At 51.1% G+C, this 26,758-nt stretch overlaps 15 protein-coding genes and 1 non-coding gene across 16 annotated transcripts; 6 read left to right on the top strand and 10 right to left on the bottom strand.

Annotated features, from left to right (window-relative positions):
* Nucleotides 1-6: 6 nt before the first annotated feature.
* HPODL_03909 (Aspartokinase) lies at nt 7-1,578 on the bottom strand (the record flags this gene model as incomplete). The annotated part of the gene is made up of 1 exon (XM_014078687.1): nt 7-1,578. The coding sequence occupies one exon, from the start codon at nt 1,576-1,578 to the stop codon at nt 7-9; it is 1,572 nt and encodes a 523-aa protein (XP_013934162.1).
* Nucleotides 1,579-1,659: 81 nt separating this feature from the next.
* Nucleotides 1,660-3,123, bottom strand: HPODL_03908 (D-galactonate transporter; the record flags this gene model as incomplete). Its single annotated transcript, XM_014078686.1, has 1 exon — nt 1,660-3,123. One exon carries the CDS (start codon nt 3,121-3,123, stop codon nt 1,660-1,662), a length of 1,464 nt encoding a protein of 487 aa, XP_013934161.1.
* Nucleotides 3,124-3,429: 306 nt separating this feature from the next.
* HPODL_05438 lies at nt 3,430-3,502 on the top strand. The gene has a single exon. It is a non-coding gene; the product is annotated as a tRNA-Ala (tRNA).
* A 37-nt stretch (nt 3,503-3,539) lies between these two features.
* On the top strand, nt 3,540-4,145 carry HPODL_03907 (uncharacterized protein; the record flags this gene model as incomplete). The annotated part of the gene is made up of 1 exon (XM_014078685.1): nt 3,540-4,145. One exon carries the CDS (start codon nt 3,540-3,542, stop codon nt 4,143-4,145), a length of 606 nt encoding a protein of 201 aa, XP_013934160.1.
* Nucleotides 4,146-4,176: 31 nt separating this feature from the next.
* HPODL_03906 (uncharacterized protein) lies at nt 4,177-5,640 on the bottom strand (the record flags this gene model as incomplete). Its single annotated transcript, XM_014078684.1, has 1 exon — nt 4,177-5,640. The coding sequence occupies one exon, from the start codon at nt 5,638-5,640 to the stop codon at nt 4,177-4,179; it is 1,464 nt and encodes a 487-aa protein (XP_013934159.1).
* Nucleotides 5,641-5,708: 68 nt separating this feature from the next.
* HPODL_03905 (uncharacterized protein) lies at nt 5,709-6,431 on the top strand (the record flags this gene model as incomplete). Its single annotated transcript, XM_014078683.1, has 1 exon — nt 5,709-6,431. One exon carries the CDS (start codon nt 5,709-5,711, stop codon nt 6,429-6,431), a length of 723 nt encoding a protein of 240 aa, XP_013934158.1.
* A 59-nt stretch (nt 6,432-6,490) lies between these two features.
* On the bottom strand, nt 6,491-7,516 carry HPODL_03904 (Protein MTH1; the record flags this gene model as incomplete). Its single annotated transcript, XM_014078682.1, has 1 exon — nt 6,491-7,516. One exon carries the CDS (start codon nt 7,514-7,516, stop codon nt 6,491-6,493), a length of 1,026 nt encoding a protein of 341 aa, XP_013934157.1.
* A 547-nt stretch (nt 7,517-8,063) lies between these two features.
* Nucleotides 8,064-11,909, top strand: HPODL_03903 (putative condensin complex subunit; the record flags this gene model as incomplete). Its single annotated transcript, XM_014078681.1, has 1 exon — nt 8,064-11,909. The coding sequence occupies one exon, from the start codon at nt 8,064-8,066 to the stop codon at nt 11,907-11,909; it is 3,846 nt and encodes a 1,281-aa protein (XP_013934156.1).
* A 1-nt stretch (nt 11,910) lies between these two features.
* Nucleotides 11,911-12,885, bottom strand: HPODL_03902 (uncharacterized protein; the record flags this gene model as incomplete). Its single annotated transcript, XM_014078680.1, has 1 exon — nt 11,911-12,885. The coding sequence occupies one exon, from the start codon at nt 12,883-12,885 to the stop codon at nt 11,911-11,913; it is 975 nt and encodes a 324-aa protein (XP_013934155.1).
* A 74-nt stretch (nt 12,886-12,959) lies between these two features.
* Nucleotides 12,960-14,369, bottom strand: HPODL_03901 (Hexaprenyl pyrophosphate synthase, mitochondrial; the record flags this gene model as incomplete). Its single annotated transcript, XM_014078679.1, has 1 exon — nt 12,960-14,369. One exon carries the CDS (start codon nt 14,367-14,369, stop codon nt 12,960-12,962), a length of 1,410 nt encoding a protein of 469 aa, XP_013934154.1.
* A 54-nt stretch (nt 14,370-14,423) lies between these two features.
* On the top strand, nt 14,424-15,242 carry HPODL_03900 (Dehydrodolichyl diphosphate synthase RER2; the record flags this gene model as incomplete). Its single annotated transcript, XM_014078678.1, has 1 exon — nt 14,424-15,242. The coding sequence occupies one exon, from the start codon at nt 14,424-14,426 to the stop codon at nt 15,240-15,242; it is 819 nt and encodes a 272-aa protein (XP_013934153.1).
* Nucleotides 15,243-15,292: 50 nt separating this feature from the next.
* HPODL_03899 (ran-specific gtpase-activating protein) lies at nt 15,293-15,925 on the bottom strand (the record flags this gene model as incomplete). The annotated part of the gene is made up of 1 exon (XM_014078677.1): nt 15,293-15,925. One exon carries the CDS (start codon nt 15,923-15,925, stop codon nt 15,293-15,295), a length of 633 nt encoding a protein of 210 aa, XP_013934152.1.
* A 311-nt stretch (nt 15,926-16,236) lies between these two features.
* On the top strand, nt 16,237-18,675 carry HPODL_03898 (trehalase; the record flags this gene model as incomplete). The annotated part of the gene is made up of 1 exon (XM_014078676.1): nt 16,237-18,675. The coding sequence occupies one exon, from the start codon at nt 16,237-16,239 to the stop codon at nt 18,673-18,675; it is 2,439 nt and encodes an 812-aa protein (XP_013934151.1).
* Nucleotides 18,676-19,629: 954 nt separating this feature from the next.
* On the bottom strand, nt 19,630-20,796 carry HPODL_03897 (Phosphoserine aminotransferase; the record flags this gene model as incomplete). The annotated part of the gene is made up of 1 exon (XM_014078675.1): nt 19,630-20,796. One exon carries the CDS (start codon nt 20,794-20,796, stop codon nt 19,630-19,632), a length of 1,167 nt encoding a protein of 388 aa, XP_013934150.1.
* Nucleotides 20,797-20,884: 88 nt separating this feature from the next.
* Nucleotides 20,885-22,705, bottom strand: HPODL_03896 (Phosphoinositide phosphatase SAC1; the record flags this gene model as incomplete). The annotated part of the gene is made up of 1 exon (XM_014078674.1): nt 20,885-22,705. One exon carries the CDS (start codon nt 22,703-22,705, stop codon nt 20,885-20,887), a length of 1,821 nt encoding a protein of 606 aa, XP_013934149.1.
* Nucleotides 22,706-22,773: 68 nt separating this feature from the next.
* Nucleotides 22,774-26,682, bottom strand: HPODL_03895 (RNA polymerase II Elongator subunit; the record flags this gene model as incomplete). Its single annotated transcript, XM_014078673.1, has 1 exon — nt 22,774-26,682. One exon carries the CDS (start codon nt 26,680-26,682, stop codon nt 22,774-22,776), a length of 3,909 nt encoding a protein of 1,302 aa, XP_013934148.1.
* Between the last annotated feature and the right edge of the window lie 76 nt (nt 26,683-26,758).

The raw sequence follows: 26,758 nt of genomic DNA, 5'->3' as shown, positions 1-26,758 counted from the left end.
GGCTTATTAAATTACATCGTCCAGCTTCAGGTTCTCGAGCCGCTGGTCCACCGCGCTGCCGCCCGTGAACGCCCGCAGCAGCAGCCGGTCGTGCAGCGCGTTCAGCGCCTTGATCACGTCCTTGCGGTCGATCACACACGAGATGTTGATCTCGTTGGCTCCCTGGCTGATCATCTCGATGTTGATCCGCTCGTCGGCCAGAATCTTGAACATAGCGCCCGCAATGCCGATCAGCTGCTTCATGTGGATCCCCACGAGCGACACGATGCACAAGTCCTTGGTGACGTCGCAGTCGCCGAATTTTCTCAGTTCCTCCAGCGCCTTGCCAAAGTTATGTTTCAGCTCCTTCGTGTAGTGCAACGCCATCGAAATGTGCACCTCGGACGTCGAAATCAGGTCAACGACAAGCTTGTGCTTGTCCAGAACAGTGAACACGCCAGCCAGAAAGCCGTGCGACAGCGTCTTCTTGTTGGAGTGGATGTTGAGCACGGCAATGTCCGACTTGGCCGTGACGGCAGTGGCGGTCTTTTTGCTTGTGAAGACGGACGCAGGGATGTTCTGGACGGAGATCGGCGGGTGCGGCGGCGTCGCCTCGCCGCGCTTGCCAATATTGTCGGGATATATGATGGTGCCGTCGCCCTGCGGGTTCATGACGTTCTTGATTCTGATTGGGATCCGCGCCTTGATAACCTGCTCCATGGTGAACGGATGTATAACTTCGGACCCGTAGTAGGTGAGCTCGGCGGCCTCGTCGGGCGTGACCGACGCAAGCAGCCGGGCTTTTTGCACCTTGCGCGGGTCTGCCGTGAAGATGCCGTCCACTTCTTTCCAGATCTGTAGCTCCTCGGCAGCGAGCCCGACAGCCGTGAGCGCAGCACACAGATCGGTATAACCGCGGCCGACAGCACGCAATAACCCGCCGGGAATCAGCCCAAAAAACCCTGTCATTACAGGCACTGTGCCCTCAGGCAGCCGGCGCACCTCTGCGGCGAACCGCTCGCCTAGCAGCTTGTACGAGTGCGCGTCCAGCCCGTTGTTGAGCTCCATGTCCGACGCCACCATCGACAGGTCCACATACCGCGCCTTGACCCCTCTGTCCTGCAACAAATAACTCATAAATCGGCAGCTCAATTTCTCGCCGCACGCCATGACCACGTCGTTCGACTTGGCACTGACCTCGCCGATGATCAGACACGCGTCCAAAAGCCGTGTCACGTGCTCGATCTCCTCCTTGGTCTCGTTGATGAGCCGTTCTCTAAGCTCAGCGTTTTTAATTTTCTCTCTAGCGTTGTTGACGTGGTCCTCCTCCACAAGCCGCAAAACCTCCAGAAACTCTTCTTTCTTCTCATCCGCCGCGTACTCTGCGGCCAGAAGCAGTCGCGTGGTGGTGCCCTCCGACTTGAGGTGCGTGGATCTAGCACTGCAAACCACCACCACCTGGTGGCTCTCGTTGTACGCTTTCACGATGTCCTCACATATCTGCTCGGGGAACTTGCCGACGCTGGTTCCGCCGAATTTTTGCACTATCCAGCCCGATGGCAGCGAGCTCAGAGACGATACTGAATCTGCTAAAGACATGGTGAGATTAAAGAGTCATAAAATTGAAAAATTTACGCCGGCACCGGAATGCGCGAAAATTTATATGGCAGCGGTTGCAATTTAATAACTATACCGGTGGTACACGTCTTGGCGGTCTGTCAGGTCCCGAGACTCGTCGAAGTTGTCTGCCTGGCCGCTCGCGATGATGCGTTCGCGCCGCTTGTTCTCGGATATGCACTTCCATCTATACAGTAGCATGCCTGCAATCATGATAATCCACAACACAATGTCCACGATGATGCCTGCCGTAAACGTAGGGTCTGCGGTGTAGTTCCACCACTGTGCGGCCACCACGGCCGCGAGCGAGTAGCCGACGTAGTACAGGTTGTTGACGATCGATTTCTTGGTGTTTCCACGGACGTTAGAGGCGTTCAAACTGAGGTTGATGGAGTAGAACGAGGTTATGCAGGAACCGAGCCAGCCGCCAACTATAACCCCCCATCCGCCGCTGAAACGCATTTTGAACAGCATGATGTTGCCTGCAAGCGGAACCAGGATCAGCAGACAGATGATAATACACCGCTGTCTCGGTGCGATTTTGATCATGGCCACGCCGATCCAGATCATCACAAATTGCACCGCGCCGGACGGTGAACTGTACTCCATGGTCTTGAACTTGTCATAACCAAAGCCGTTGATGATGATGGTCGAGAACCCGATCGGACAGGAGCACATGGTGGTGATCAGGCCGAACAGGAAAGACGACCATGCAACCCAGTCTGTCAGACACTCTTTTGCCTGGTCCCAGTCCCACGATTTTTTCTCTCCACGATCCGCCTCCGCCAATAGCCGGTGAACGGCAATCGTCTTTTCGCGTTCGGTCAAAAACCAGGCCTCTTTAGGTGAGAGGGGCACCATGAAGTAGAACAGCAGACCAACGACGAGAGTGAATGCCCCGCACACCAGAAACCCGACCCGCCACACGGCCATGCTCAGATTGTTCTCTCCCTTAGCCAGGCCGTAGAACAGATAGGTGGCCAGCACCTGTGTGATGGCGTTGCAGGAAATCCAGGCGGCAGTCCGCAACCCGTGCTCGCTTTTTTTGTAGTACGAGCTGGTGACGATAACAAACGCAGGCGACACACACCCTTCGAAAAATCCCAAAAAAGCCCGAACGGTGACAAAGCCTGCAAATGTAGCAGGTGCTGCAAGGCACATGCACACTGCGGCCCAAATAATAACGCAGATTCCCGTCACCATCTTGGTCGGAAACTTACTGAGCAGATACATGTACACGATCTGGGAGGCCAGTTGGGCCAGATAGAAGCCAGAAGTGCACCAGCTGTACTGAGGGCCGTTCAAGTGCAAATCTTCACGCAGCCCCACAATCACAGCATATGCCAGCGACTGCTTGTCCAGATACTGCGCAAAGAACACGAGACACATCACTGGCAGCACGTACATGTCAATCTTGCGCACAACCTTTTTTTCCTCTTCCTCCGTGAAGTCGACAAAGTCTTCCGGCGTATGGCTGGTAACCTCAATGATCCCAATGTGTTTTTCGTCCTCTTTGCTTTCTTTCATCTTGGAAAGGAGGAATTGGACTTGGACCTGTATATATAGCTTGGCAGAATCAATTTCCGCGGAAAGTCGCCGCGCTTATCTGGATGAATCCGGAAGCTGCACGGCCATCCTTTGATCATAGGCTGATCGAGAGATATGGGATTCAATTAGTGGAATGCGAGATGCATACAAAATTATTATTCCAGTGCATATTCAGGGATAGCCTCGACAGATTTGGAAATCTAAGATAGGAGATTCGCGATAAGGATACCCGAGCCGCGCAGTTGCGACACTCATAGTGTCCTCAGGGTATTCACAGGTAATATAGGGCGTGTGGCGTAGTTGGTAGCGCGTCTGCCTTGCAAGCAGAAGGTCATCGGTTCGACTCCGGTCTCGTCCATTTTTTTACCCCACAAGTTTTTATTTTTTTTTGTTTCATGGGATCCAAGGTATCCAAGCCGGCCAGATCATTCAAGCCTGGGAAGGTGGTTGACGTGAAGCGCGACATCCCGCCACAGGTAGAACAAAATGACAATTTTTTGAAGAAAGCAATGTCGCTGGGCGTTGTGGAGGTGAGCGAGCAACAGTTTGTCAAAGACCACGAGTCGGTGGATCTTTTAAAAAACCGCAAACGACAGGAGGAAGGCGTGGATGTCAAGGCGCAAGTGGAGGGTTCTAGACGGTCGTTTGTTGGAGCAGGCAACGGATTACTGGATAGTGGTTTGTTGACCAAAATGATCAAAGAGTACAGACATGACCCTAAAGGTTTCCGACCGGAAACGTACAACGTCAGTGACGCTACGTGGGGGAAGCTAAGCAAAGTTTTGCAAAGTGGGGCCGTTGGGTTGCCGCAGCATGCCGTGAAGCTAATTAGGCCGCAGAACAGTGCCCAGGAGAAATTTGTCATTGTGGGGGACACAGACGGACACGTCCAGGAAGTGGAGGCTGCTGCCAGAGAGTTCCAGGATTCGCAAACTCTTATGGGCGACAAGAGGGAAGAGAGAAAACCCAAGCCTACGGGGGATGTGACACGGGTATTATAGGTGTCACCATGCGATGTATTTCGTGTATATACTAGTTCAATGGACGGACAGCGCGGACCTGGGTCTGAGACTCAAACCAGCTGTCTATGGAGTCTCTAGGGATAATTTCTTTGGCGTCATATTTCTCCTTTATTTCGAACAGACAATCGTCAAGTTTTATGTAGCGGAGCGACGTTTTTGGCCGTGGCTCGTTGTTCACCAGTCCTATAGGGAGATGCTGAATCCTGAGCCAGTTGTCAAACACGCCTGGATACGCATTTCCCAATCCCCAGTGTTTTTCAAACGCGTTGCTACCAAGGATCCATAATTTGTGGAGTCTAGGTAGGTTTTTGAAGAAGGTCAGTTTGTCCTTGCAAATGAATGCAAATTGCGCTTGGATGCGAAGAGACTCTAGCGCAGGAAAGGCGTGGTTCATGAAGAGGCGGCTGACTTGCGCCTCGGAAAGCTGTTCCTGAATTTCAACCAGTTCTTTTTCGAACCGGATTTCGAGCGATATTTTGCGTAGACTGGCGGATTGTCTTTCGATGGCGGCAATATACTGGTCCACAAGCGTTTCCAGCGGTATCCGTTTCAAATTGTTGTATCTGATAACGAGATGGAGCTCGTGGAGCGAGCTTGGAGGCAGTCTATTGAGAAAGGGTGCAACAGAGTCCTTGGATCCCTGGCGCAGGTCGATTCCCAGACGTTTGAGTCTTGTGGGCCGGAACGTGTCGAGAATGGACTCTGACTGGCCGATCTCGTTGATGTCGATCAAACAGAGAGATTTGAGGCCGGACTCGAGTTTTCTAAGAAACAGGTCCTCCGGCGAGATGATTGCGCTTACTAGACTGAGGTGTGCAAGATTGGCAAAGGCATCGAGTGGTTGCCGTTGCGAGTCTGTAGAGACCACCAAGTCGCGGAGCTTGATTTTGCGGTGCGGCCACACATATTCGAGGCCTTGCAGTTTTTGCGGGTGTTTGACCAGACTCGATAATAATTTATCGGGCTGGTTGGAAGGCCCCACAGAGAGGGTTTTCAGGGGCAGCGATGCGAACTGGTATTTCGACTTGCGGAAACTATTCAGCGATAGGGCAAGATGTTGTATGTTTGGGGGCGCCCTCTGAAGCAGATCGAGTGAGACAGGCTGCTCGATCCTCAAATAAACCAGATTCTCCATCTTGGGCAGACTTTCAGCTAGCTTTGTCTCGAAATCGATAAACTCCTGCGGAAGATGCACGACCTGGAGCGATCGGACACTAAGAAGGGCTTCTTTGCGACTTTTCAAGAATGCTGTGATGTTGGGTTTCGTTCGGATATACGTCTGTCTCGTGTTGAGCAAGGGATCGGTCTGGACATATTCTGGGTCGAACTGGGTGTAGTGGTAGTCGATGGTGATGGAGCAGTACAGCTGGGCCAATGCTATTTCGTAGATATCTCTGTTTACTATCAGAAGCGAGCAGAGATCGAACTGGGACAATTGGCCGCAGACTATATTCCAAACCTCTGGTGGGAGCATAAAAAAAATAAATCAAGCTAATTTATTTAAATAAATGCTCCAATTTAATTTATTTTATTTTTATTTTCATGACTGAATCCATATATTCGGACGACTCGCTGGAGTTCTACTCGACGCTGACCCGTGAGTCGTTCCAGTACAACCTCACAAAGCTTCCGGAAGGCCAGTTCAGTCCCTCGGAGCTGCTGGTGCAGAGCTACAAGTACTGGTCGCTGGACGACCTCATCAAGTCTTTGGGGTCGCTGCTGCACGAGATCGACCAGGAACTCATCGACCTGGTCAACAACGACTATCTGAACTTCATCGAGCTGGGAAACTCCATTGACGGGTCGGTGGACCTGATCCACGACTGCAAAATCGATCTCAACGGCTACATCAAAGACCTGTCCATCTCCAACATGAAGATCGACGCCGATCTCGAGACTGTGGACTCGCTACTGCTCTATAAACGGAAGTTGAGCGTGTACAGGGCGATTATTAACCAGCTGGTCGTGCTGGAGGAGCAGCTGACGCTATTTAGCAAGAAGATCGCCACGGCAGACGTCAAGGAGCTCGTGGTGCTGTATCTGTCCACCAACAAAATCTACAGCGCGCTGCTCAAGTACAAGAGCATCGAGATGGTGGCCGTGGCGGGCAAGAAGATCGCCGGGATGAAAATCGAGCTCAAGAGCGTGCTGGACAGCAAACTGAAGACAGCCACGAGCGACGAAAAATTGCAGCTCCTTAAAGTGTACGGCGTGCTGGGCGAGGAGCGCGCTTTCATCAAGGCGATAAGAAAAACCGACAACTAGAATCCGCCAATAGATACTCTATCCACTCTATAGAAATTAACCTTTCCCGTTCGCACTATTCATACACTGCCTAAACTCCTGTACACGCTCCGCTGGACCTCCTGCCAGACCTGGAACTTGACCTCGTCGGTCAGCTCGATGCGGTTTTTCAGAGCTTTTTTGTACAGCACCTCCTCGCGCTGGGTGCCCTCATGTTTCAACTTTTTCAGCCCGCTGATCTTCACTTTGAACTCGTACCGGCACTGGTTTTCGATAGCCAGGTTGAGTAAATAATTTTCCACAATATTCCTCCACTCGTATTTTAGAAACACACTGCTCTGGAACTGGCTTGCGTGGCGCTGTCGCGCCTGCTGCACAATGTAGTTTGCCGTTTTGTGCCGGAAATCCTCGTCAAACCGGCTCTCCTTGTAAATGTCCGAGCTTGCCAGCAGCTGCACATACTCCGCGTCGGTGGCGTCCAGCGGGAGAACTTGGATGCGCAGCGGGATAGTTGGGTACGGCGAGACAACCTGCGGCACCTTGCCGTGCCACTCGGGCCGCAGCGCGTCGACTATCAAAAGCGAACGCAGATCGTTCAGCTCCCAGTCGCGCAGCCCTCGTTTCGTGAACGTGGGGCGTCCGTTCGGAAACCGCAATGTCTGCAAATCGGGCGAATAATAGTCTCGGAAGTCGTGCGGCAGCACGTCCGTAAGAGATATACATCCCTCGGGGACAGCCGCGGGCTCGGAAACCTGTGTCGGAACCGTTGTGTTTGTGTATATTTGAGTGAGGTGGCTGAAGAGCGATGAGTCGGCCGTCTGGACGGTGGTTGTGCGCCGGAGATGCACCGGTTCCGACTCGGTGGATGCATCGTCGGAAGAGTCCTGCGACGACACCGTAATGGCCCGTCTGAGGGGCGACGAGCCGTACGTAAGCGAGGGCTCCTGTTCCGTGGCGGGCTGGACAATATCAGGTGTTTTTGCGCTGGTTTTCTCCTGTAGGTTCTGCAAGTGACGCTGGACATCCTGCCGGGCCCGCACATGGAACTCCCGAGGAGTCTTGTACAGATCTCGGCCGTCCTTGCCAAAGAGCTTGTAGCCGAACATTAAGAACGTGTTGTAAAAATTTTTAAAAGTGCGGACAAACTTTGCGCGACAATAGGCTTTCGTGGGGTACAATCTGTGGGGTGTTTTGCCGGTCTCCCAGAGCGAATTTTTCCGGGTGCCGCCGCACATCCATACACCAAGTACATCGCATTGGAGTACTAATAAATAGATAGATAGATAAATAGGACACATACCGCTCAGCTCGAGCGGGCCTTCTTCAGCTCCTCGAGCTCCTTGACGCGTCTCTTGAAGTCCAAATACTGGCACTCCTCGTAAGCGTGTCTCTCGTGGACGCAGTTCCAGGGCAGAAACCACCCCTCCTGACGGCACTTGTTCAGCGGGACCAGCAGCCCTGCGCACCTGTCTCGAAATGGCAGCGGGATCTGGTGCTCTTTCATTTGTTCGTGCGACACTGGGGTTAGGCAGTTATGGGGTATACTTACGCAATTCAGGGAATTCGTGGGCCATCTCCGCTTTTTGATAATTAATTCAAATTATATGCTTAGGTAAGAAATTGTTTGGGTTTTTATATTTTCGTGTTTTGTTTATGGATCAAAATAAAGGCAATCGCCAGATGTTGGGGCCGCGCGATCTGAACCAGCAGGGCGTTGAGGTTGTGGCTCTCAAGCCAGAGCAGCCGTCGCAAACTTTACAGCAGCCGCTGGCTCTTGTGCAAAGCCAGTACGCCCAGGAACAGAAACCCGACTTGAAGGAAGAATTTCAGCCCCGGCTGGTCATTGAGGAGCTCGTCCTCACAAATTTCAAGTCGTACGCGGGCAGACAGACCGTGGGACCGTTCAATGCGAGTTTCTCCGCGATTGTTGGGCCCAACGGGTCCGGAAAGTCCAACGTCATCGATTCGCTTCTTTTCGTGTTTGGGTTCCGTGCCACCAAGATGAGACAGTCGAAACTGAGCGAGTTGATCCACAATTCAGAGGCCTTCCCAGATTTGAGTTTTTGCCAGGTCGATATACTGTTCAAAAAGGTTCTGGACCGCTACGACGAGAACGGCGAGCTCCAGACAGAGTATCTGTCTGTTCCCGATCTTGTAGTTTCCAGAAAAGCGTACCGCAACAACTCATCAGACTACTTCATCAACAACAAAAAGTGCACCTATGCGGACATGCAGGCATTGCTACGCGACCAGGGAATCGACCTAGACCACAAACGGTTTCTGATTTTGCAAGGAGAGGTCGAGAGCATTGCGCAGATGAAACCCAAGGCTGAGGGCAACAGCGACGACGGGTTGCTGGAGTATTTGGAGGATATCATTGGCACGGCAAAATACAAAGGCACCATTGAGTCCAGTATTCGCGAGATTGACGATTTGAATGATATATGTGTGCAGAAAGCGCACAGGTACGAGATTGTCGAGAAAGCCAAGGAGGATCTGGAGGGGGGCAAAGAGAATGCATTAAAGTATCTTCGCAAGGAAAAGGCTTTAGCAGACAAAAAGTCGCTGTATTTGCAGTATCGACTTTTAAAGGATAAGGATCTGCTTGAGAAGAAGACTGCCGCTTTGGAGTCGCTGAAGGAGAAGTTGGCTAAAGAAAAAGAACAGACAGCACAGCACAACGACGAGATTGACGAGTTGACTAAGCATCACCACGAACTGAGCTCAGAGGTGAAAGCCATTGAGAAACAGGTTGCCAGTCTCAAGAGCGCACACAAGAAAATCGAGCGAGAAAAGATTTCGATGGATGAGAAAATAAAGCACAACGAGAACCGCAAAAAAAAAGCCGTCAAGGCCTTACAGAGCAGCTCTTCTCAGGTGCGCGAGAACGAGGCCAACATTGCCGAATTGGAGAGAAGCCAGAAGGAAAGCCAGACACAGCTGGAGGAGCTCAACTCAGCCCTTAAGAAAGAGCAGGAGCAGCTGGAGGCAATTAAGTATGAGCTTTCTGACAAAACCAAAGACCTGTCTGCGTCTGTTGAGAAATTGCAACAGCAGCTGGAGCCCTGGAAAGACAAAATCAGTGCCAAGCAGGCCGAGATCGATATCAAGACGTCACAGCTGGAAATGCTGAAACAAAAGCATCAAGAGCTATTGAATGAAACTAAAGAAATAGAGGGCAAGGCGGACGAGAAGCTGGAGCTTGTGAAGGCCAAGGAGAAACAGATCCAGCATTTGCAAAAAGAGCAGGCCCACGTGTCTGAGCAGATTCAGCTTGGAGAGACCGAGGTTGGCGAAGCTTCGGAAAAACTAAAAGCTATGGAATCTGAGATCCGTGTGCTACGAGACAAGCTCGATGATGCGAGAAGCAGAGTGACCAGCACAAAGTCACGCAACAGGGTTCTCCAGGCACTGACACATTTAAAGAACTCTGGGCGATTGCAAGGATTTTATGGCCGTCTAGGTGATTTGGGTGTCATTGACGACAAATACGACGTTGCTGTGTCCACGGGAGGTGGGTCGTTAGATGATATGGTTGTTGATTCCGTCGAGACCGCACAACAGTGTATTAATTACATGAGAAAGAACAATCTTGGGTTTGGCAAGTTTATTGTCTTGGACAAGCTGAGAAAATTCAATCTCTCCAAAATCCCCACGCCAAACAACGTTCCAAGGCTGTTTGACCTGATCACGCCGTGTGATCCGAAGTTTGCGCCGGCGTTCTACAGTTCCATGTACAACACGCTGGTTGCGCGCAATTTGGAGGAGGCCAACAAAGTTGCTTTTGGAGCGAAGAGATGGCGTGTGGTGACGCTTGATGGTAAGCTGGTTGACGTGAGTGGAACGCTGTCTGGAGGAGGGTCTCGGGTTTTCAGCGGCGCCATGAAGTTGAGGTCTGCTACCACTAAGGGAGGCGAGATTTCGGAGGCAGAGCTCAATGCGATGGTTGAGGACGTCCAGACTAAGGAAGACGCATTTCTGAAGGCCCAGAGTGCTTTTAACGAAATGGAGACGGCATTGGCTACTTTCAAGGACAGGCTGCCTGAAATCGAAATGGAAATCTCGAAACTGAGACTGGAAATCGATATGGACCAGCAGGAGGCCAAGGAAGCCAAAGCGCGAGCCAAAGAAGTGTCTGCCAACAAGAAGGCAATTTCCGATACTGAAGAGCGGATTACCAAGGAGGAAAAGGCGATTGCGAAGTTGGAGGCCGAGAAACAAGATCTGAAAGACCAGTCGCAAGGTCTGGAAGACCAGATTGCAGAGCTCCAGGATAAGATCATGCAAGTTGGCGGTGTGAAGTTGAAAATGCAGAAATCGAAGGTCGACTCTGTTTTGCAGAAGTTGGAGATTCTCAATGAGAAAGAGTCCAACGACTCGTTGCAACTCACAAAGCTTAAGAACCAGGTGACACGACTGAACAACCAGATCAGCGAGAACGAGGCTGAAATCAAGGAGGCAGAAGAGGCCATCGACCAGATACGTGAGGTTTATGACACGAGTCTTGCGAAATTCCAAGCCTCGGAAAAGGAACTGCAAGATTTGAGTGCGCAGATGGACGAGCTTGTGGAGAAGTGCGATGAGATTAAGGAGGAGCTGAATTTCAAGCAGTCCAAGATTGCAGATCTCAGAAAAGGGGAGATAAAGCTTGTCACCGAGATCGAGAAGTGCGAGCAGAGCATCAGCCAGTGCGACCGCAACATCAAGAAAATCACCGACGAAATGGGCCACGCAGAAACACGCGATCTGGAGACTCTTGTTGGCTGGATGGAGGACTGCGACACCAAACAGCGGCTGTTGGCTCCGCCTCCGGAGTATTCGTCTGAGGACCTGAAAAAAGTGGACTCCGAGGCCTTGGCGTCGGAGATCGAGGAGCTTGAGAAACAAACCGAGTCCATGACAGTCGATTTGGACATTTTGCAGGAGTACGCAAGACGGTACAAGGAGTTCAACGAGCGAAAAGCGGATCTGAACGAGTCGGTGACCAAAAGAGATGAACTTAAGCAGGCGTGCGAGGATCTCAAGAAGAGACGTCTTGACGAGTTCATGGCGGGTTTCAACACCATTTCGTTGACGCTGAAAGAAATGTACCAGATGATCACGATGGGCGGAAACGCCGAGCTGGAGCTGGTGGACTCGCTCGATCCGTTCTCGGAGGGTATTCTTTTTTCTGTGATGCCTCCCAAGAAGTCCTGGAAAAATATCAGCAATCTGTCTGGAGGAGAAAAGACGCTTTCTTCTCTCGCGCTGGTTTTCGCTCTACACCGCTACAAGCCCACGCCGCTCTATGTGATGGACGAGATCGACGCTGCTTTGGATTTCAGAAACGTGAGTATTGTGGCCAATTATATTAAGGAGCGCACGAAAAACGCACAATTCATCGTTATTTCCCTCAGAAACAACATGTTTGAGCTTGCCCAGCAGCTGGTGGGTATATACAAGGTGAGCAACATGACCAAGTCCATCTCTATGCAGAATAGGGATATATTGACGGCCTGATTCATGGGAACTCTTTTAACACGCCGTCCACGTACTCCACGGGAAAGCCCTGGCGTGGAGCGTGGAAATACGTCTGTTGAGTGCGTCGTTTTGATTTGCGGTCGGGGCCTCTGAGCTCGAGGTCCTGGTCGTGAGGAGAGCACCGCACGCGGTGAGTCGTGATTTCCTCGCCTGTTTCCTGGTCGATCTGCTTTTCCTCAATCACCAGGTTGTTCCGAGTTTCTGGCGACGCCAGCATCAAGCATGCCACAAGCGTATAATACGAGTCGTTGACCGCGTTGTGTAAATAAGCATAAGGAATACCCAGTTTATCTAGGATGTACGACAGCGAGCCTTTCTTTCCAGATGGTATCAGCGAGGACCACAGTTTCATGGTGTCGGCGATTTTCACGTGTTGCGGAAATTCCAGCCCCCAGTTCCTAAACAGGCGCAGGTCAGACGCAAAGCCGTGTCCGACCACGATCGTCTTGGACAGATCCACGTCGTCAAACACTTTCTGCATGATAGTCTGAGCTTGGACTTTATTAGCAATTATCGACTGGCCCGTTATGTTGTTCAGGCGGTTATTAGGAACAAATCTCTTGTTCGCGAATTTCAGCCCTTCCTCCAAAATGATGTGGAAATTCACGATATGGGGGAAGAGGGCATGGGTTTGGTATGATGGTTTATAGATCGAGAGCCCGATTTCGAGCAAATGTTCCCGTTTCCACTCGTAATTTTCAACGTCTATGGATAAAAGGTTGTACTTTCGCGTATTGATGAGCGCCAGTGCGTCTGCTGCCGAAAGCGTGCCCGCGGCGACCTCACCCTCTGGAGCCGTCTGCGCTCCCTCTGGCAGGGACTGCAGGGTTTTTGAGAACTCGGGTTCCAGATCGCGGGGAACAATACTGTGGAATCTGTGAGGCGCCATTCGATAAGTGGTTGGTATGCGGTGAAGACGGAGAATACTAGAGAATGCTAGTCTAACACTAAACATAAATGTAAAATAAAAATATTTAATTTTTTTATCCGCTGACGCGTCGATCGACGCCTCTATATCTATGTACACAGCTACTTGGATCTGGTGAGGACCGAATTGGTGAGCATTTCTAGAGCGTTTCGCGCGTCCGAGTCCGGCAGGGTGCGCAAGTTGCGAAGCGCGCCGGTGCAATATGTTTCGGCCAGTTCCCGCGTTTTTTCCACTCCCTTGGCGTCCTCCACGGCCTTTCTTGCTATCTCGATGTCCTCTGGCTTGGAGAACTTGCGGCCGATCATCGGCCCGAGCTCCGGCTTCTCTTTCCATGCGTACAGCACAGGAGCCGTCGCCAGCCCCAGTTGCAGGTCTGCACCCGCCGGTTTTCCCAGCATTTCTGCCGTGGTGGTGTAATCTAGCATGTCGTCGACTATTTGGAAGCAAAGACCCAGGTTTCTTCCAAACTGGTAGCAATTTTCAATCACGTCTTCATTGCAACCGGCCAGTATAGCGGCCGATCTCGACGACTTGGACATCAACGACGCGGTTTTCAGATATGTCTTGTGCAAGTAGTACTGGAACGCAGCCTCGACATTTTCCTCGTGTGAAATGGTTTCCGGCGTTTTGACAGAGTACTCGTGCACCTCAACGGGGACTTTCCCCGTGGGCTCAGGGATCTGCTTGACTACACCGCCGTCTTCGATCTGGCCGATGTTTGGTTGCATCACGGTGTTTTTCAACTGCATGAACTCTCCCTCGACGAGATTCGCTATCGCAGTGGACATCAGCTCCACAACCTCACTGTTCCGCAGCCGTCCCAGCGAGACCGACGCTCTGCCCAGCAGGAAGTCGCCTGCCAGAATGGCCATCTTGTTGCTGAACGCCACGTTCCCGGAGTCTCTGCCGCGTCGGGAGTCCGAAAAGTCGATCACGTCGTCATGCAGCAACGACGCCGTGTGGATCATCTCGGTGATTTCTGCCAAACGTCTCTGTTTCGGCAGAATGCCATTCTGTGCGTCCTTCGCCTTGTACAGCTCTCTGTCCATCATTGGCTTGGACAATGGGTTTAAAATGATGTTGGGATTGATGCCGTGGAGCACCCGTAGCGGGCTGATTGAGTCGAGCGGGTTCTGTCCCGCAAAAGAAAATGCCTTCGGGGTCCCCTTGAACTCCTCCTGCTCATTGACGTCGTACGGGTCGATCGCGATGCGGGTCCTCTCGGACTCTGGGATCTTGGCGAGCGCCTTGGACAGCAGCAGCACAATGAGTGGCCGCACGTTCTTGCCCTCTGCCTCAAAATAGTACGAGGCCACTCTATTGAGCGTTGGGTGACCAGAGCCAATGAGAGTAGCAATGTTCTTGGCCAGCACGCGCATCTCCCCGGAAACCATGCTGAAGGGGTCGAACTTGGAGCTCACGCTGGGCTGTACCATTTTTTCTGCCGTCTCGACGGCCGTGAGGAACGACGAATAACGTCTAGCGAGGGAAATTGGCCGCAAAATGGACATATGCAAGATTTGTTTGAAATAAAATAAAATATATTCGCTAATTATTTTATTTTCATGGACTGGATATCCTCGTTTCCAGTGACACGGCATGTGCTGGAGTACACGAAAAAACAGCTGTGCCAGGTATTGAGGAGCGGCAGTGTGCCGCAACACATTGGGTTCATCATGGACGGCAACCGCAGATACGCCAGGATGAACAAGATGGAGACTAAGGAGGGTCATAGTGCCGGGTTCGACACCATGGCCCGGCTGCTGGAGGTGTGCTACGACTGCGGCGTGCAGGCAGCGACGGTATTTGCATTTTCGATCGAGAACTTCAGCCGCAGCGAGTACGAGATCGAGTGGCTCATGAAACTGGCCAAGTCTAAAATGAAACAGGTGGTGGAAAACGGCGAGCTGTGCCACAAGTACGGCGTCAGGATCCGCATTCTGGGCAATCTCAAGCTGCTGCCCGCAGACGTGCGCGAGTCACTGCTCGAGGCGCAGGAAATGACGAAAAACAACAAGCGCGCAGTGCTCAACATCTGCTGTCCGTACACAGCCAGAGACGATATCACGCATTCGATAAAAAATATTATAGCCAGGGGCTACGACCCAGAAGACATCACCCAGGACCTTGTGAGCGAAAACCTATACACGGGCGGCGTTCCGAAGCTGCAATTACTCATACGAACGTCTGGCGTGTACAGACTGAGCGACTTCATGCTCTGGGAGGCCGTCGACGTGGACTGCGACGTCGAGATCCTGTCTGTGCTCTGGCCTCAGTTCACGCCACTGCTGATGCTGTGGATCCTGTTCAAATGGGGCTGGAACAGGACCGGCCGCGCACGCAGAAACAAGCGGCTGCTTGAAAGCCATGGCAAGGACGACTAACTCTAGCTCACCTGTATGTATTAAGTTCACCAATACACTGTATTTACTTTTTAGGCCTTGTTCACCTTCTGGGCCTTCTCGAACTCCTCCTTGAACTTCTCTGCATTCTCCTTGTTGCCGAACCGGATCGCCAAAGTCTGCGCCTCCGGAGTGCCGTCGCTCACATCCGCAGTCACGCTGTACACCCACGAACGGTCCGAGCCAACATTAGGAGTCAGCTTGTACTCTGGAGCGATGATGTGGTTAGCACACACCTTGAGAGTCTTGTCTCTTCTCATCAGCAATCTCACCTTCTTGGTCTCTTTGTGCTGCAAAAACTTGACGTCTCCAGTACCTCTCTCCTTCCACTCCTTGGACTCTGGGTGGAACTTGAATAGTTTGGCCCGAATCTTGAACAGAACGTCCTCGTTCTCCTCGTTGGTCTTCACCTCCACCTTCTCCAGCTGGACAAGAGGCTCGAAATGGATATCGTCGTTTTCCGGAACCTCCTCCTCCTCGTCACCCTCCTTGTCCTTGGATCCGTTTTTATTTTCTTCTTTGTCTTCTTTTTCTTCCTTTTCCTCCTTCTTCTCCTCCTTCTTGGCGCTGGCGCCTCCAAACATTGCAAACACGTTCGCCGTTGGCGGCTTCAGGGCTGGCTCTTCGGTCTTAGGCACGCCGGAAACACTCTTGTCTTCGCTCATGTTGTTTTTAAGTTGATCTGTGTTTTTTCGCCATTTATTTTTTTTTGTCACGTAGGGTAACCAACCGCCTCGGTCTGTCCGGACTTGACGGCACCCTGGCCACAGGTTAGCCACTGTGCTGAGGCAGCCCATTGGCGTTGGCTCCCGTCCCATCCTTCTCTGAGACCTCGTTCACCCGCTCCTCCCACACCGTCTCCGGCGTGGCGTGCTCGAGTCTTTTCCGTGATTACGTAATTCCCCCCATTGCCTCATTAGGGTCTTCCCCCTGTTTTGCATTTATCTATCAGTTTCTATTTACCTACTCTTTAGCGATGCCGACATCCCACGCAAGACAGTCGTCGCTAGACGATGTCGACCCATTTGCAACCGCAGACTTGTACTACGGACCCAAGACCGACCCTTCCAAGTCCAACAAGGCGTCCAGATACGGCAGAACAAGGACCATGTCTGCTGTCATCCCTAACAGAAAGCTGTTCCAATACAGCGAGCTCACGCCTTCGCCAACTGCGACGCCACCACCGAACGGATCAGCCACGTTTGATGTGGGCCACAGCTCGAATGATGAGGACGATTCGGCGGTCTCAGGAACTCCCTCTGAGGCTGGTTCCGCCCTACATTCTCCTAGCGAGTCCACGTCGTCTTTGGTGAAGGACCACAATTTGGAGGTTGTCAACTCACAGAAGCTCTACAGTTTGCCCGGTATCTCATCCGGAACGGTGAACTCTGCCGGCAGCAATGCGACTTTGAGGCGTCGCGGATCGGCCGATGACTCTTCCAGCATGAAGAACTCCAAGCGTTTTTTCATCAGCGACATCGACGCCACGCTCGAGGAGCTGCTTGAAAATGAAGACACAGACAAGAATTACCAGATCACGATTGAGGATAGTGGACCTAAGGTGCTGAAGCTCGGCACGGCAAACTCCAACGGCTACCGGCAGTATGACATCCGTGGCACCTATATGCTTTCGAATCTTCTGCAGGAGCTGACCATTGCCAAACGGATGGGCCGCAAGCAGATGATTTTGGACGAGGCCCGGCTCAACGAGAACCCTGTTAACAGATTGAAACGAATCATTTCTACGGCGTTCTGGAAAAACCTCACCCGGGTTCTTGACGAGCACAGCATTATAAACATGGCTTCAGACACCAAAATCGACACCCCTGAAGCTCGGATTCCTCGTGTTTACGTCCCCCACAATCAACACGAGCTCTACGCGTACTACCAAAGACTCGCCAAAAAGTGTCCAGAACATAACCTGCAGGTGGAATACTTGCCCGAGCACATCGATGGTGAGTATATCAAGTCTATAAACCACAAGCCGGGTCTTCTGGCACTGGCCACGCGCAGACGCAGCCAGGAATATGGCGATCTGGAGGGATATCCGTACGTCGTGCCTGGTGGAAGATTCAACGAGCAATATGGCTGGGACTCATACTTTGAGACTCTCGGTCTTCTTCTCTGTGGCATCGTGGACCCATGTATCGGAATGTGTGAGAACTTTGTCTTTGAGATCGAGAACTACGGCAAAATCCTGAACGCAAACAGGTCGTATTACCTGGGCCGGTCGCAGCCCCCATTTTTGACTGATATGGCTTTGCACGTGTTCAATTATCTTGAGGACCGAACCGGAATCCAAGACCTTGGCTTCTTGGAGCGCACAGTCAAGGCAGCAATCAAAGAATACAATACCGTCTGGTGCGCTCCGCCAAGGCTAGACCCGGAGACTGGTCTTTCCTGCTACCATCCAGAAGGCAAAGGTATTCCCCCAGAAACAGAGGCCACGCACTTCTGTGCCGTCTTGAAACCATATTGTGAGAAATACGGTGTCTCCTTCGAGGAATTCACCAAGAAATACAACGATGGTGAAATTGTTGATCCCGAGCTTGACGAGTACTTCCTCCACGACCGCGCTGTCAGAGAAAGCGGTCACGATACATCTTACCGGTTGGAAGGCGTCTGTGCTTATTTGGCCACTGTTGATCTGAACTCTTTGCTATACAAATACGAGAAAGATATTGCCTTCATTATTGGCGAATATTTCGACAACCACTTGGAGTTCAACGGAAAAGTTGAAACTGCTGAAAAGTGGGAGTTCTTGGCCGAGGAGCGCAAGAAACGCATCGACAAGTATTTGTGGAATGAGTCCAAGGGAATGTACTTTGACTACAACATCAAGACACACAGACAAAGTTTGTACGAGTCGGCCACCACATTCTACCCGTTGTGGGCCAAGTTGGCGTCACGTGATCAGGCCAAAGCCTTGGTGGAGAAAGCACTTCCACGGTTCGAGGTGTTTGGCGGCATTGTGAGCGGAACGAAAGAGTCTCGAGGCGAGATTGGGCTGAACAAGCCTTCGAGACAGTGGGACTATCCTTATGCGTGGTCGCCGCACCAGATCATGACGTGGAAGGGGTTGCAGAACTACGGCTACGCAGCCATTGCCAAGAGGCTTTCGTACAGATGGTGCTATCTGATCACGCTTGCGTTTGTTGATTTCAACGGCATTGTTGTTGAGAAGTACGATGCCACTTCTGAACAGAGACCACACAAGGTCGATGCGGAGTATGGTAACCAAGGCTCTGATTTCAAGGGCGTGGCTACCGAAGGCTTTGGGTGGGTCAATGCCGGATATTTATTAGGGCTTGAGAACCTCGACACGATCGGAATCCGGGCCCTGGGGTTGGTGACGTCTCCTAATAACTTCTTCCCTAAGTTGAATGAGGCTGAGAAACGGAGTTATGGGTTGTGATATAAAAATAAATAAATAAATCTATAAACAAATTTAATTTGATCTTAAAAAGGGTAGATATTTAATTTGGGTATTTATTTTCTCCATGAAACTTAAGGTTGTAATGGAAAAGCCGGTCGAGCTGCGCAAATGTCTCTCGTTTCTCATTGGGTTGCGACGGATGTGCGTGTTTCGCTTTACCGAGCAGCAATTGATAATAATATCTTCTGGATTGAACGAGCCCACTGTTTGGTGTAAGCTTGATTCGAGCATATTTCAACTTTACGAGGTGGATTCGACACGCAACAACGTGATACCGTTCGAGATCAATATTGAGCCTCTGTTGCAGGTACTACGCAATTACGAAAAGTCGAACGTCTCCAGCAGTCTGGTGATCCGCCTGCAACGAAGGCCCTCCAACGGTGGAGAGATCAAAAACAAAGCTGCCGCATCACTTGCGCTTTTTTACACTGAACAGATCTCAGTGACATCGAATGTGAGCCATTCGTTCAACGTTCCTGTGCGTCTGCTCAAAATGGACAGCGATCTGCGGATTGTAGAGCCGACAATGGACAGCATGAAGCTGGCCATGAAATTGCCAATGAAGATCGTGCCTTTGCTCAAACGTCTGGAGCGCTACCGGACGTCAGACCTAATATCCATTGTGGGAAATCAGACCGGACAGCTGAAGTTTGTCATAGAGGAAGAACAGCGCAAAATAGTGGTCCAATGGAAAGAGCAGCTGGACGTTCTGCCCGACGACGACGACTCGGTGCCACAAAGCTGGGACTCGAGCGTGCTACGACCGGTGTCGCTGAAAGTGAAGCTGAAGCACTGGAATGTTGGTGCGAAGCTGATGGAACTGTGTGACGCAATGTCTCTCATCATCCACACACAGGGCGGGATCCTACACTGCTACATCGACATGGACCAGAAATGCGATATTGCTTATTATCTAAATGGATACCAGACTAATTAGGCGTGCTCTGCACCATACTCTCTCACAAAGTCGCACAGCAGCTTGACACTCTCCAGTGACACGGCGTTGTATAAAGAAGCGCGCATGCCCCCAACGGAACGGTGGCCCTTCAGACCCGTGAGTTCTCTTTCCTCTGCAGCTTTGAGGAACTCGGCGTCCGAGCCATCAGCCAGCGTGAACACCACGTTCATTTTTGATCTCACCGACTTTTCCACAGGGAGCTTATACACGCTAGGGAACTCGTCCAGAGCCTCGTACAGAAGCTTGGCCTTCTGCTCGTTGGCCTTCTGCTGGACATCAAGACCACCTTTCTGGATCAGGTTTTGCAGTACAAGGTCCACGATATGCACGGTGAACGTTGGAATGGTGTTGTATGCCGACTTGTTCTTAACGACAGTTGGGAAATCAAATGCGATAGGGCTCAACGGGATGTTCAGCTTGGTCAGATCGTCCTCAGTTGGGTGGTCAAGAAGGCTCTTTTTGATGATATAGACCGTGATACCGGCCAGACCAACGTTTTTCTGCGCACCTGCGAAAATACAGCCGTACTTGGAAACGTCCACCTTTTTGGACAAAAAGTTCGAGGACATATCAGCGACGATCTCAACGCCTGGGAACTTCTCAAATGGGAATTCTGGGAACTCGACACCGTTGACGGTCTCGTTGTCACAGAAGTAAAGGTACGAAGTGTTGGACAGATCTTGAGGAATGCTCCACTTGTCGGTGCCCGGAATAGTGCCAAACTTGCCGTCGACCTTCTTCGAGTCCAGCACAATGTCCGGGTTAAAGCCCAGTCTGGTGGCCTCCTCGGCAGCTTTTTTCGACCAGCTTCCAGTGACGACGTAAGCTGGTGTGCCCTTCCGTCCGGTCTTCTTGGCGAATGAGGCTGTGAGATTAGTTGCGATGGACGAAAAACCGGTAGTTCCGCCTCCTTGCATGAAGAAAACCTCGTGGGTGTCTGGAATGTCGAGCAACTCGACCAGATGCTGGCGAGTGCTCTCTATAATATTAGCACCAGCAGCTGAGCGATGGCTGATCTCTCCGGCGCCAAGACCAATTCCTTGAAAGTTGATCAAATCTTGGGCAGCCTGTTGCAGTACACTGGTTGGGAGCAGGGCAGGTCCCGCTCCAAAATAGTTTGGCTCTTTTCTCTCGAGTGACATAATATCGAAGAGTCACAAATAATTAATTTATTTGAAATATATCGGAATCTTGCACAGCCCCAAACCAAATTAATACTGTATTTATTCTCTACTCCTTCTTTGCAACCTCCGAAAACTTGTTGTACAGGTCTGACTTCTCGAAGACAATGCCGTCAAACTTGCCGTCGTTGAGGACCTCTCTAGGGCTAAGATAATCCAAACTGCACAGTCTAGGCCAGTTCACGTACTGCACTCCGTTGTCAAAGATGTACTTGAGCGAAAGAGCAGCAATAGTCACCAGGAAACCGTTCAAGATAAAATGCTTGAACGGCGAAAGGGAGCTGTTTGGATAGATCGACGTAATCACCAGCAGAGAAAGCGAAGCCAGAAGAACGTAAGGAATGGACTGAGTGTACGCTGGTCTAAGGTCCTGGAATGGTGACGTAGCCATCTCGTATGGCAGGATGTTGCCAAGAAACAGGTCGTAGCCATCCTGTCTGGGACCGTCTCTGTAGTTGTTTTTGATGTATCTTGTGATGGAGTTGACGAGATCGTTCAATGCACCCAATTTCGTTCTCCGACCCGTTCTGGTGAAATCCGTTTTCAGAGCACCGGTTCCGGAGTACGACTTCGACACGACATCTGCGTTGTCAGCCCAAATATTCATGAACACAAAGTTGAACTTCGGGTCCACTCTTTCCCAGTCCTCTGCGCCGCTTATCACACCGCTTTCAATCAGCTGTTGCTGCAAGAAAAATCTGCCCAGCGTGGACTGCACCACGTTGGTTCTATCGAGACAGTCCATGCAGTTCGTTCTCACGGTGTGGTTCTGCTTGCGCTGGACCACAAACTTTTCCGAAACGTTGACCACAGAAAAATCTTGGGGCGAAAGACCAATTTCTCTCAAATGGTCGATCAGAAGCTTGACACGGTGCCACTTCATATTTTTGCACTCGTGGTGGAAGTCAAAGTAGGTGTATTTCAAATTTGGATCGTTCAGTGCAGTCACCGCGTTCTCGTACGCCAGCTTAACAGGCTCCTCGTAGCCCTTTTGGTTCACGAGATTAACCAAATACGTGGTGCCGTATTTCTCAATCATGCGGCTGAAATGCTGTCTTGTAGGCGTATAGTCTGTCTGTCCGAGCAACAGGTTCGGCTTGTATCTAAGATTGTTCATTTCTGCCCAGTACACGGGAACAGAACCCCTGGTCTGCAAATAAGTGTACACTTTGTCGCCCTCGGGAGTGTGAACAGCCAAAATTTGCTCCGTCTCATTGAAATTGGCAACATTACCCTCAGAGTCGATTCCACGACGGAAATACCGTGTGCCGGCCCTCATACGCGACCGTCTCGTGATCAGACCAAACGTGACAGGCTTCATATTCAAGGTTGTGCGCACAAATTTGGCGTATCCGTAGATCATCGGCAACACAAATTGGTTTGCAACCTTGATAAGATCCTGCGACACAAAGTAGTTCCACATATACTCTGGATCGTAGCCGTTTTCGGCCTGTTTGACAAACGGCTTCGTCAGATCGTAGTCGTACGAAAACATCAGCGAGGCAGACTGGAGATGGGACTCCAGCAACTTCAAGTACCTGGTCTCGTCCTCGTCAAGGTGGTACTTGGTAGGACTCAGAGGAAGCATCTTGAACGAGGTCATTTTGAACACCTTTTTGCCACCATACACCTGACCCATCTCTGAGGCCTCAGTGACAACTAGCAGATAATGACAGCTGTGTAGGTGGATTAGACCGATTATACCTGAGATAGGCTGTGATTTCTTGTCAGTTAGATGTTTTTCCGCGTCAACGAGTTCAACTGTTCCTGCGTTGGTCACCAGCAACGCACGCGACTCGCTGCCACGTGCCACGGTGGTCACCAAATACCCATCGGCAACCTCCGATAGCGACAGAAAAGGAGCACTCATACAATAAAAGTAATTACGTATTTTTATTACAAAATTAAACTTTATTTGAGGAATACACCCTTGCACCATTAGTAGTCCAAGAGCTTCCGCTTTGGAAAACTCTTGATTTCCGGCACTGGGATCTCAGGAACAAGATACACCATGCCGTTGTCGTCAACCCGTTCACGGTCCTTCTCGCTGATGTTGTAGATTTCCTGAATGTGTAACTTCAGCAGCTCTCTGACCTCGACAAAGTTTTTCTGGATCTCGTACGCCTGGGCCATCATTGACCGTCTCACGAGACCCTCTATCAGTCTCAAAGCCTCAGGTTCGGTCTGGTTCAGCCTTTCCACCAGCCTGCCAATAGAATTGACCAGATACTCCTCTTCGTAAATGGTTCCCTTCTTTCCCCTGGCCTTTTTCCGCTCCTCTCTTCTTCTGTTCTTGGCTGTTCTCCGGGAAGCTCCTGTTTTGGCCGTTCCCTGCGTCTTTCCTGTGTATCTGGTGAAGAAGGACTCTCTGGTGGAGGTCTCAGAGGCAGCTATCGACACGTTGTCCGGAGCATCAGCCTCTCCCATCTCACCGTAGTAGGCATACGGGTCCTCCTGTTTTTTCGAACGCAGCTCTCTGAGTCTGCTCAATTGCGAGTTGATCTGGCCCTTGCAGTCTGCAAGCAGCTCCGCAATCACACCAAAACCCTCGCCAAGAGCCGGGTCCACCACGGACTCCACCAGCTGTTTTTTATTTTCTTGGTAGCACAGCATGATGGCCTGCTCATACTGGTGGTTTTTGCAGTACAATTTGAGCGCCTCCTCAATATTATCAAGAAATTTGAGCTCCAGATAGGCTGCAGCCGAGTATTCGTGATTATCAGTGAGCAAGGAGACCAAACGGGTGCAAGTGTCTGTTAGTAGCTGTTTATCATGGATAGCCAAAGTGACTGCCTGCTGCCACTTTCTGGCCAGCACGTAGTTCTCCAAAGCCTCTTGTTTCTGCGACAATGTCTCGTACGCCAGAGCTGCGTCGGCATAGTCTCTATTCTCGTGCAAATAATCGGCATACGCTCTCATAATAGCATCGAACTTGTCTTTTTTGTATCTGTACAAGCCGAGGGCGTGCGTGTAGAGACTGTGTTCGATGACGAAATCGACAATCTCGGCGTCGATGTCCGGCGAGTCCTCTGGAGAGATCTGGACGAGCCAGTCGAGTGCCTTTTCGTATTTCTTGAGGTAACTGTCGATCATGAACTTTTTGCGTAGCTCCGGTTGCACATGTAGTTTCTGCAAGAACGGTAGATACTCCTTCGGGTCTTTTTGCGACTGCTGGGCTATAACCAGCGCGAGCGGCACGTTATAGATGCCCAGCGCCTCATCGTATAGCATGTTCACATCCAACAGGAAACACAGGTGCTGCACGGTTTTCTCGATCTCGGACTCGTTCTTGAACGTGCCAATCAATTCTAGAGCCTGTGTGGTTTTTGGAGGATGCTGGCAGGCATACGCGGTGATGATTGTCTGCAAGTACTTGCTCTTGTATGGCGGAGTAAGCAAAACTGCGAGAAGAGCCTCACAAATCCGACTAATTTTTTCCTTGCCCCGGGGTTTGACATAATTCGACACTCGCAGCTGCTCGAAAGCGGACGTGGCAGATTTCTCTGTTTCTTTGTACTTTGTCTCAACAACGTCCTCTTCGAGCAGCGTTGACATGAACAGCTCGATATAGTCGGGCCGTTTTATCTCCTTGATGAAATGTTCCACGTTGTTGAAAAACAGCTCAGAGTCGTAGTCGTGCAGGATATCGAGGGCAATTCTGTGCGTGCGGCACGCCACAAAGGCCTCTGCATACTTTCTATTCTTGATAAAGTGCCTGACCTCCGTCAGAATCATGATCCGCGGATGGATCGTCTCGAGGTTGCCACGCGGAGCCTGGAGCACGACGCTGGCTTTTGACGGAATAGCCGTCACCAAAAGAGCACCACGTTCAATCATTCTCGTTCTCTCGTCATCTTCGTCCTCAGAAAATGGCTGCTGGTCGATGTTGCTGTCCAGATGGACGAATTTCAGCTGGTGTTTGGCCGTGGTGTATAACAGATGAGACTCGGTGACCAAAAACGAGGTCACTCCAGAACATGCCAGCAGAGAGTTCACGTACAGCTTTCCGGTAGACGAAAGACCAAAACAAACACGCGTGCCGTCAACGTCGGTGACCCAGAAGTCCGTGCATAGCTGCGGGAACTGCGTGATCTTGGACGCCTCGAACGTGCCCAGGTCAAATATATACACGGATCCATCGGCCGTCTCGTACGCGAGATGCTCGAAGTCGACGGTAGGTTTCATCAGGACCGGCTTGGGCGGGCCTGCGTCGACCACAGAGGCCAGAAGCGGCTCGTCTGTGTTTGAGACGTCGAAAATGGCGATTTTCGAACACCGCGCCGTGTCAAACAGCACGGCCGCCATATTGTCGCCGGCACAACACACTTGTCGTGGGCGATCGTGAGGTCCTGCAAAGGCACCCTTGGTAACGGTGCTGCGCAATTTGGGCTCGCTGCTCTTGATTATATTTTCCAAGTCCACGGTAGCAAAACTCACACTGTTGTTGCTCAGAAGCGCAAACACCGAGTTCGAACGCGCGCTGGCAACATCCACCAAATTCTCCTCGATCCACACTTCACGCAGACTGACCGGCGGAGGAACGTTGGCCATGCCCAACGGCGTGATCTTGCACTCTGTTCCGTCTGCTACCAAAACCATGCCGACGTCTGTAGGCGGACACGTTGGGCCCAGACCCATCGAGTACGCCATGTCGACAATCTCTATTCTCTTATTTGAGCCAAACATGAGTCTCATCGGGTTTTCCGGATGGAACTTCATAAATTGGATCTCCTCGCCGGCAGCAGTGTATATTTCCTCCTTCAAGTACCAATGGTAATTCTTGGTCGTCCAGACCAATATACGGTCCGAAAGACGGAACGCAAGCATCTCACTGTTGCATGACCAGTCCAGTGACAACACTCTGGCGTTTTCTTCTAGCCGTGTGTTGAATTCGCCGTGTCTCAATCCGTTTCTCTCGAAGAAAATTAATTCCAGCACCTGCTCATTTATTTCCTCCTCGAACCGACGGCGCGTCGAGGCAATCAAAGAGCCCTGCGGTTTCCACGACAGCGGCTCCTCCTGGCCGTCAACAGCCTCAGAACAGGAATCGAGCTCTCCGTCGCGCGAATAAACACGGATCACCCTGCGCTCGTGTCCCGGCTCGATTTCCTCAACGGTGCTTAGAGAGAGATACTGGCTGTCACCACGCCATGAAATATAGCATTTATAAGTCTCGTACGACGATAGATGGCCGTGTTGCACCTCTGCGACGGTAGGGTCGTGCAATATAGCATTGTCACTGTCGATGTTCAATCCAGCATTTTTCAGCGCCAGACGCTCTCTTTCCAACTGTTTTGCACCTTTGCCCTTAAACTGCGTCTCCTTCTTTCCCCACCCAACAGATACTTGCGTGCTGGCGTTTACGTCGTTCGGATTCAGGTATTTCTCAGCAATTGGCTCAAACGTCCTTGTTAGCAGTACCAGGTTGTTTTCCCCGGTCAAAACCGCAAGAGTCTCCTCATCAGGTGACCATCTTGCACACTTGATCCCGCTGTCTATAGATCCAACAATCTCGACGACCGTGGAGTCGGGATCAGGGCTGGCTGCGTCGTAAACGGCACTTAGGATGTCTCCCTGTTCAAAGATGACCACGAGCTGGCAGCTGTCTGCGAAATGAACAAAGGAAACCATCTTGTCAAACTCACGAACGGGAAGAGACGCCAGGATATTAATCTGGCCCGTCTTCATGAACTGCTGGACCTCCAATGTCTGGCTCTCCTCAGAGCCCATCACAATGGTGAGGGAATCGGAGACGACGTCAAAGACAGAGTCCACAACCTCCAGATCCGGATACGTTCTGGACTCTGGCGCCACCTGGCCAATGTTGAGGATTCTAAGGTTTTTCATTGGAGCCGGTTAGGGTAAGCAACAAGAGCTCAATATTTTCTAAATTTTTTTTTTTCCTTGCATGACATAATCTATA

Source organism: Ogataea parapolymorpha, chromosome V (genome assembly GCF_000187245.1).
Source record: "Ogataea parapolymorpha DL-1 chromosome V, whole genome shotgun sequence".
Lineage (NCBI taxonomy): Eukaryota > Fungi > Ascomycota > Pichiomycetes > Pichiales > Pichiaceae > Ogataea > Ogataea parapolymorpha.
The sequence above is the reverse complement of the archived record's forward strand: the minus strand, read 5'-3'. Positions and strand labels throughout refer to the sequence as shown.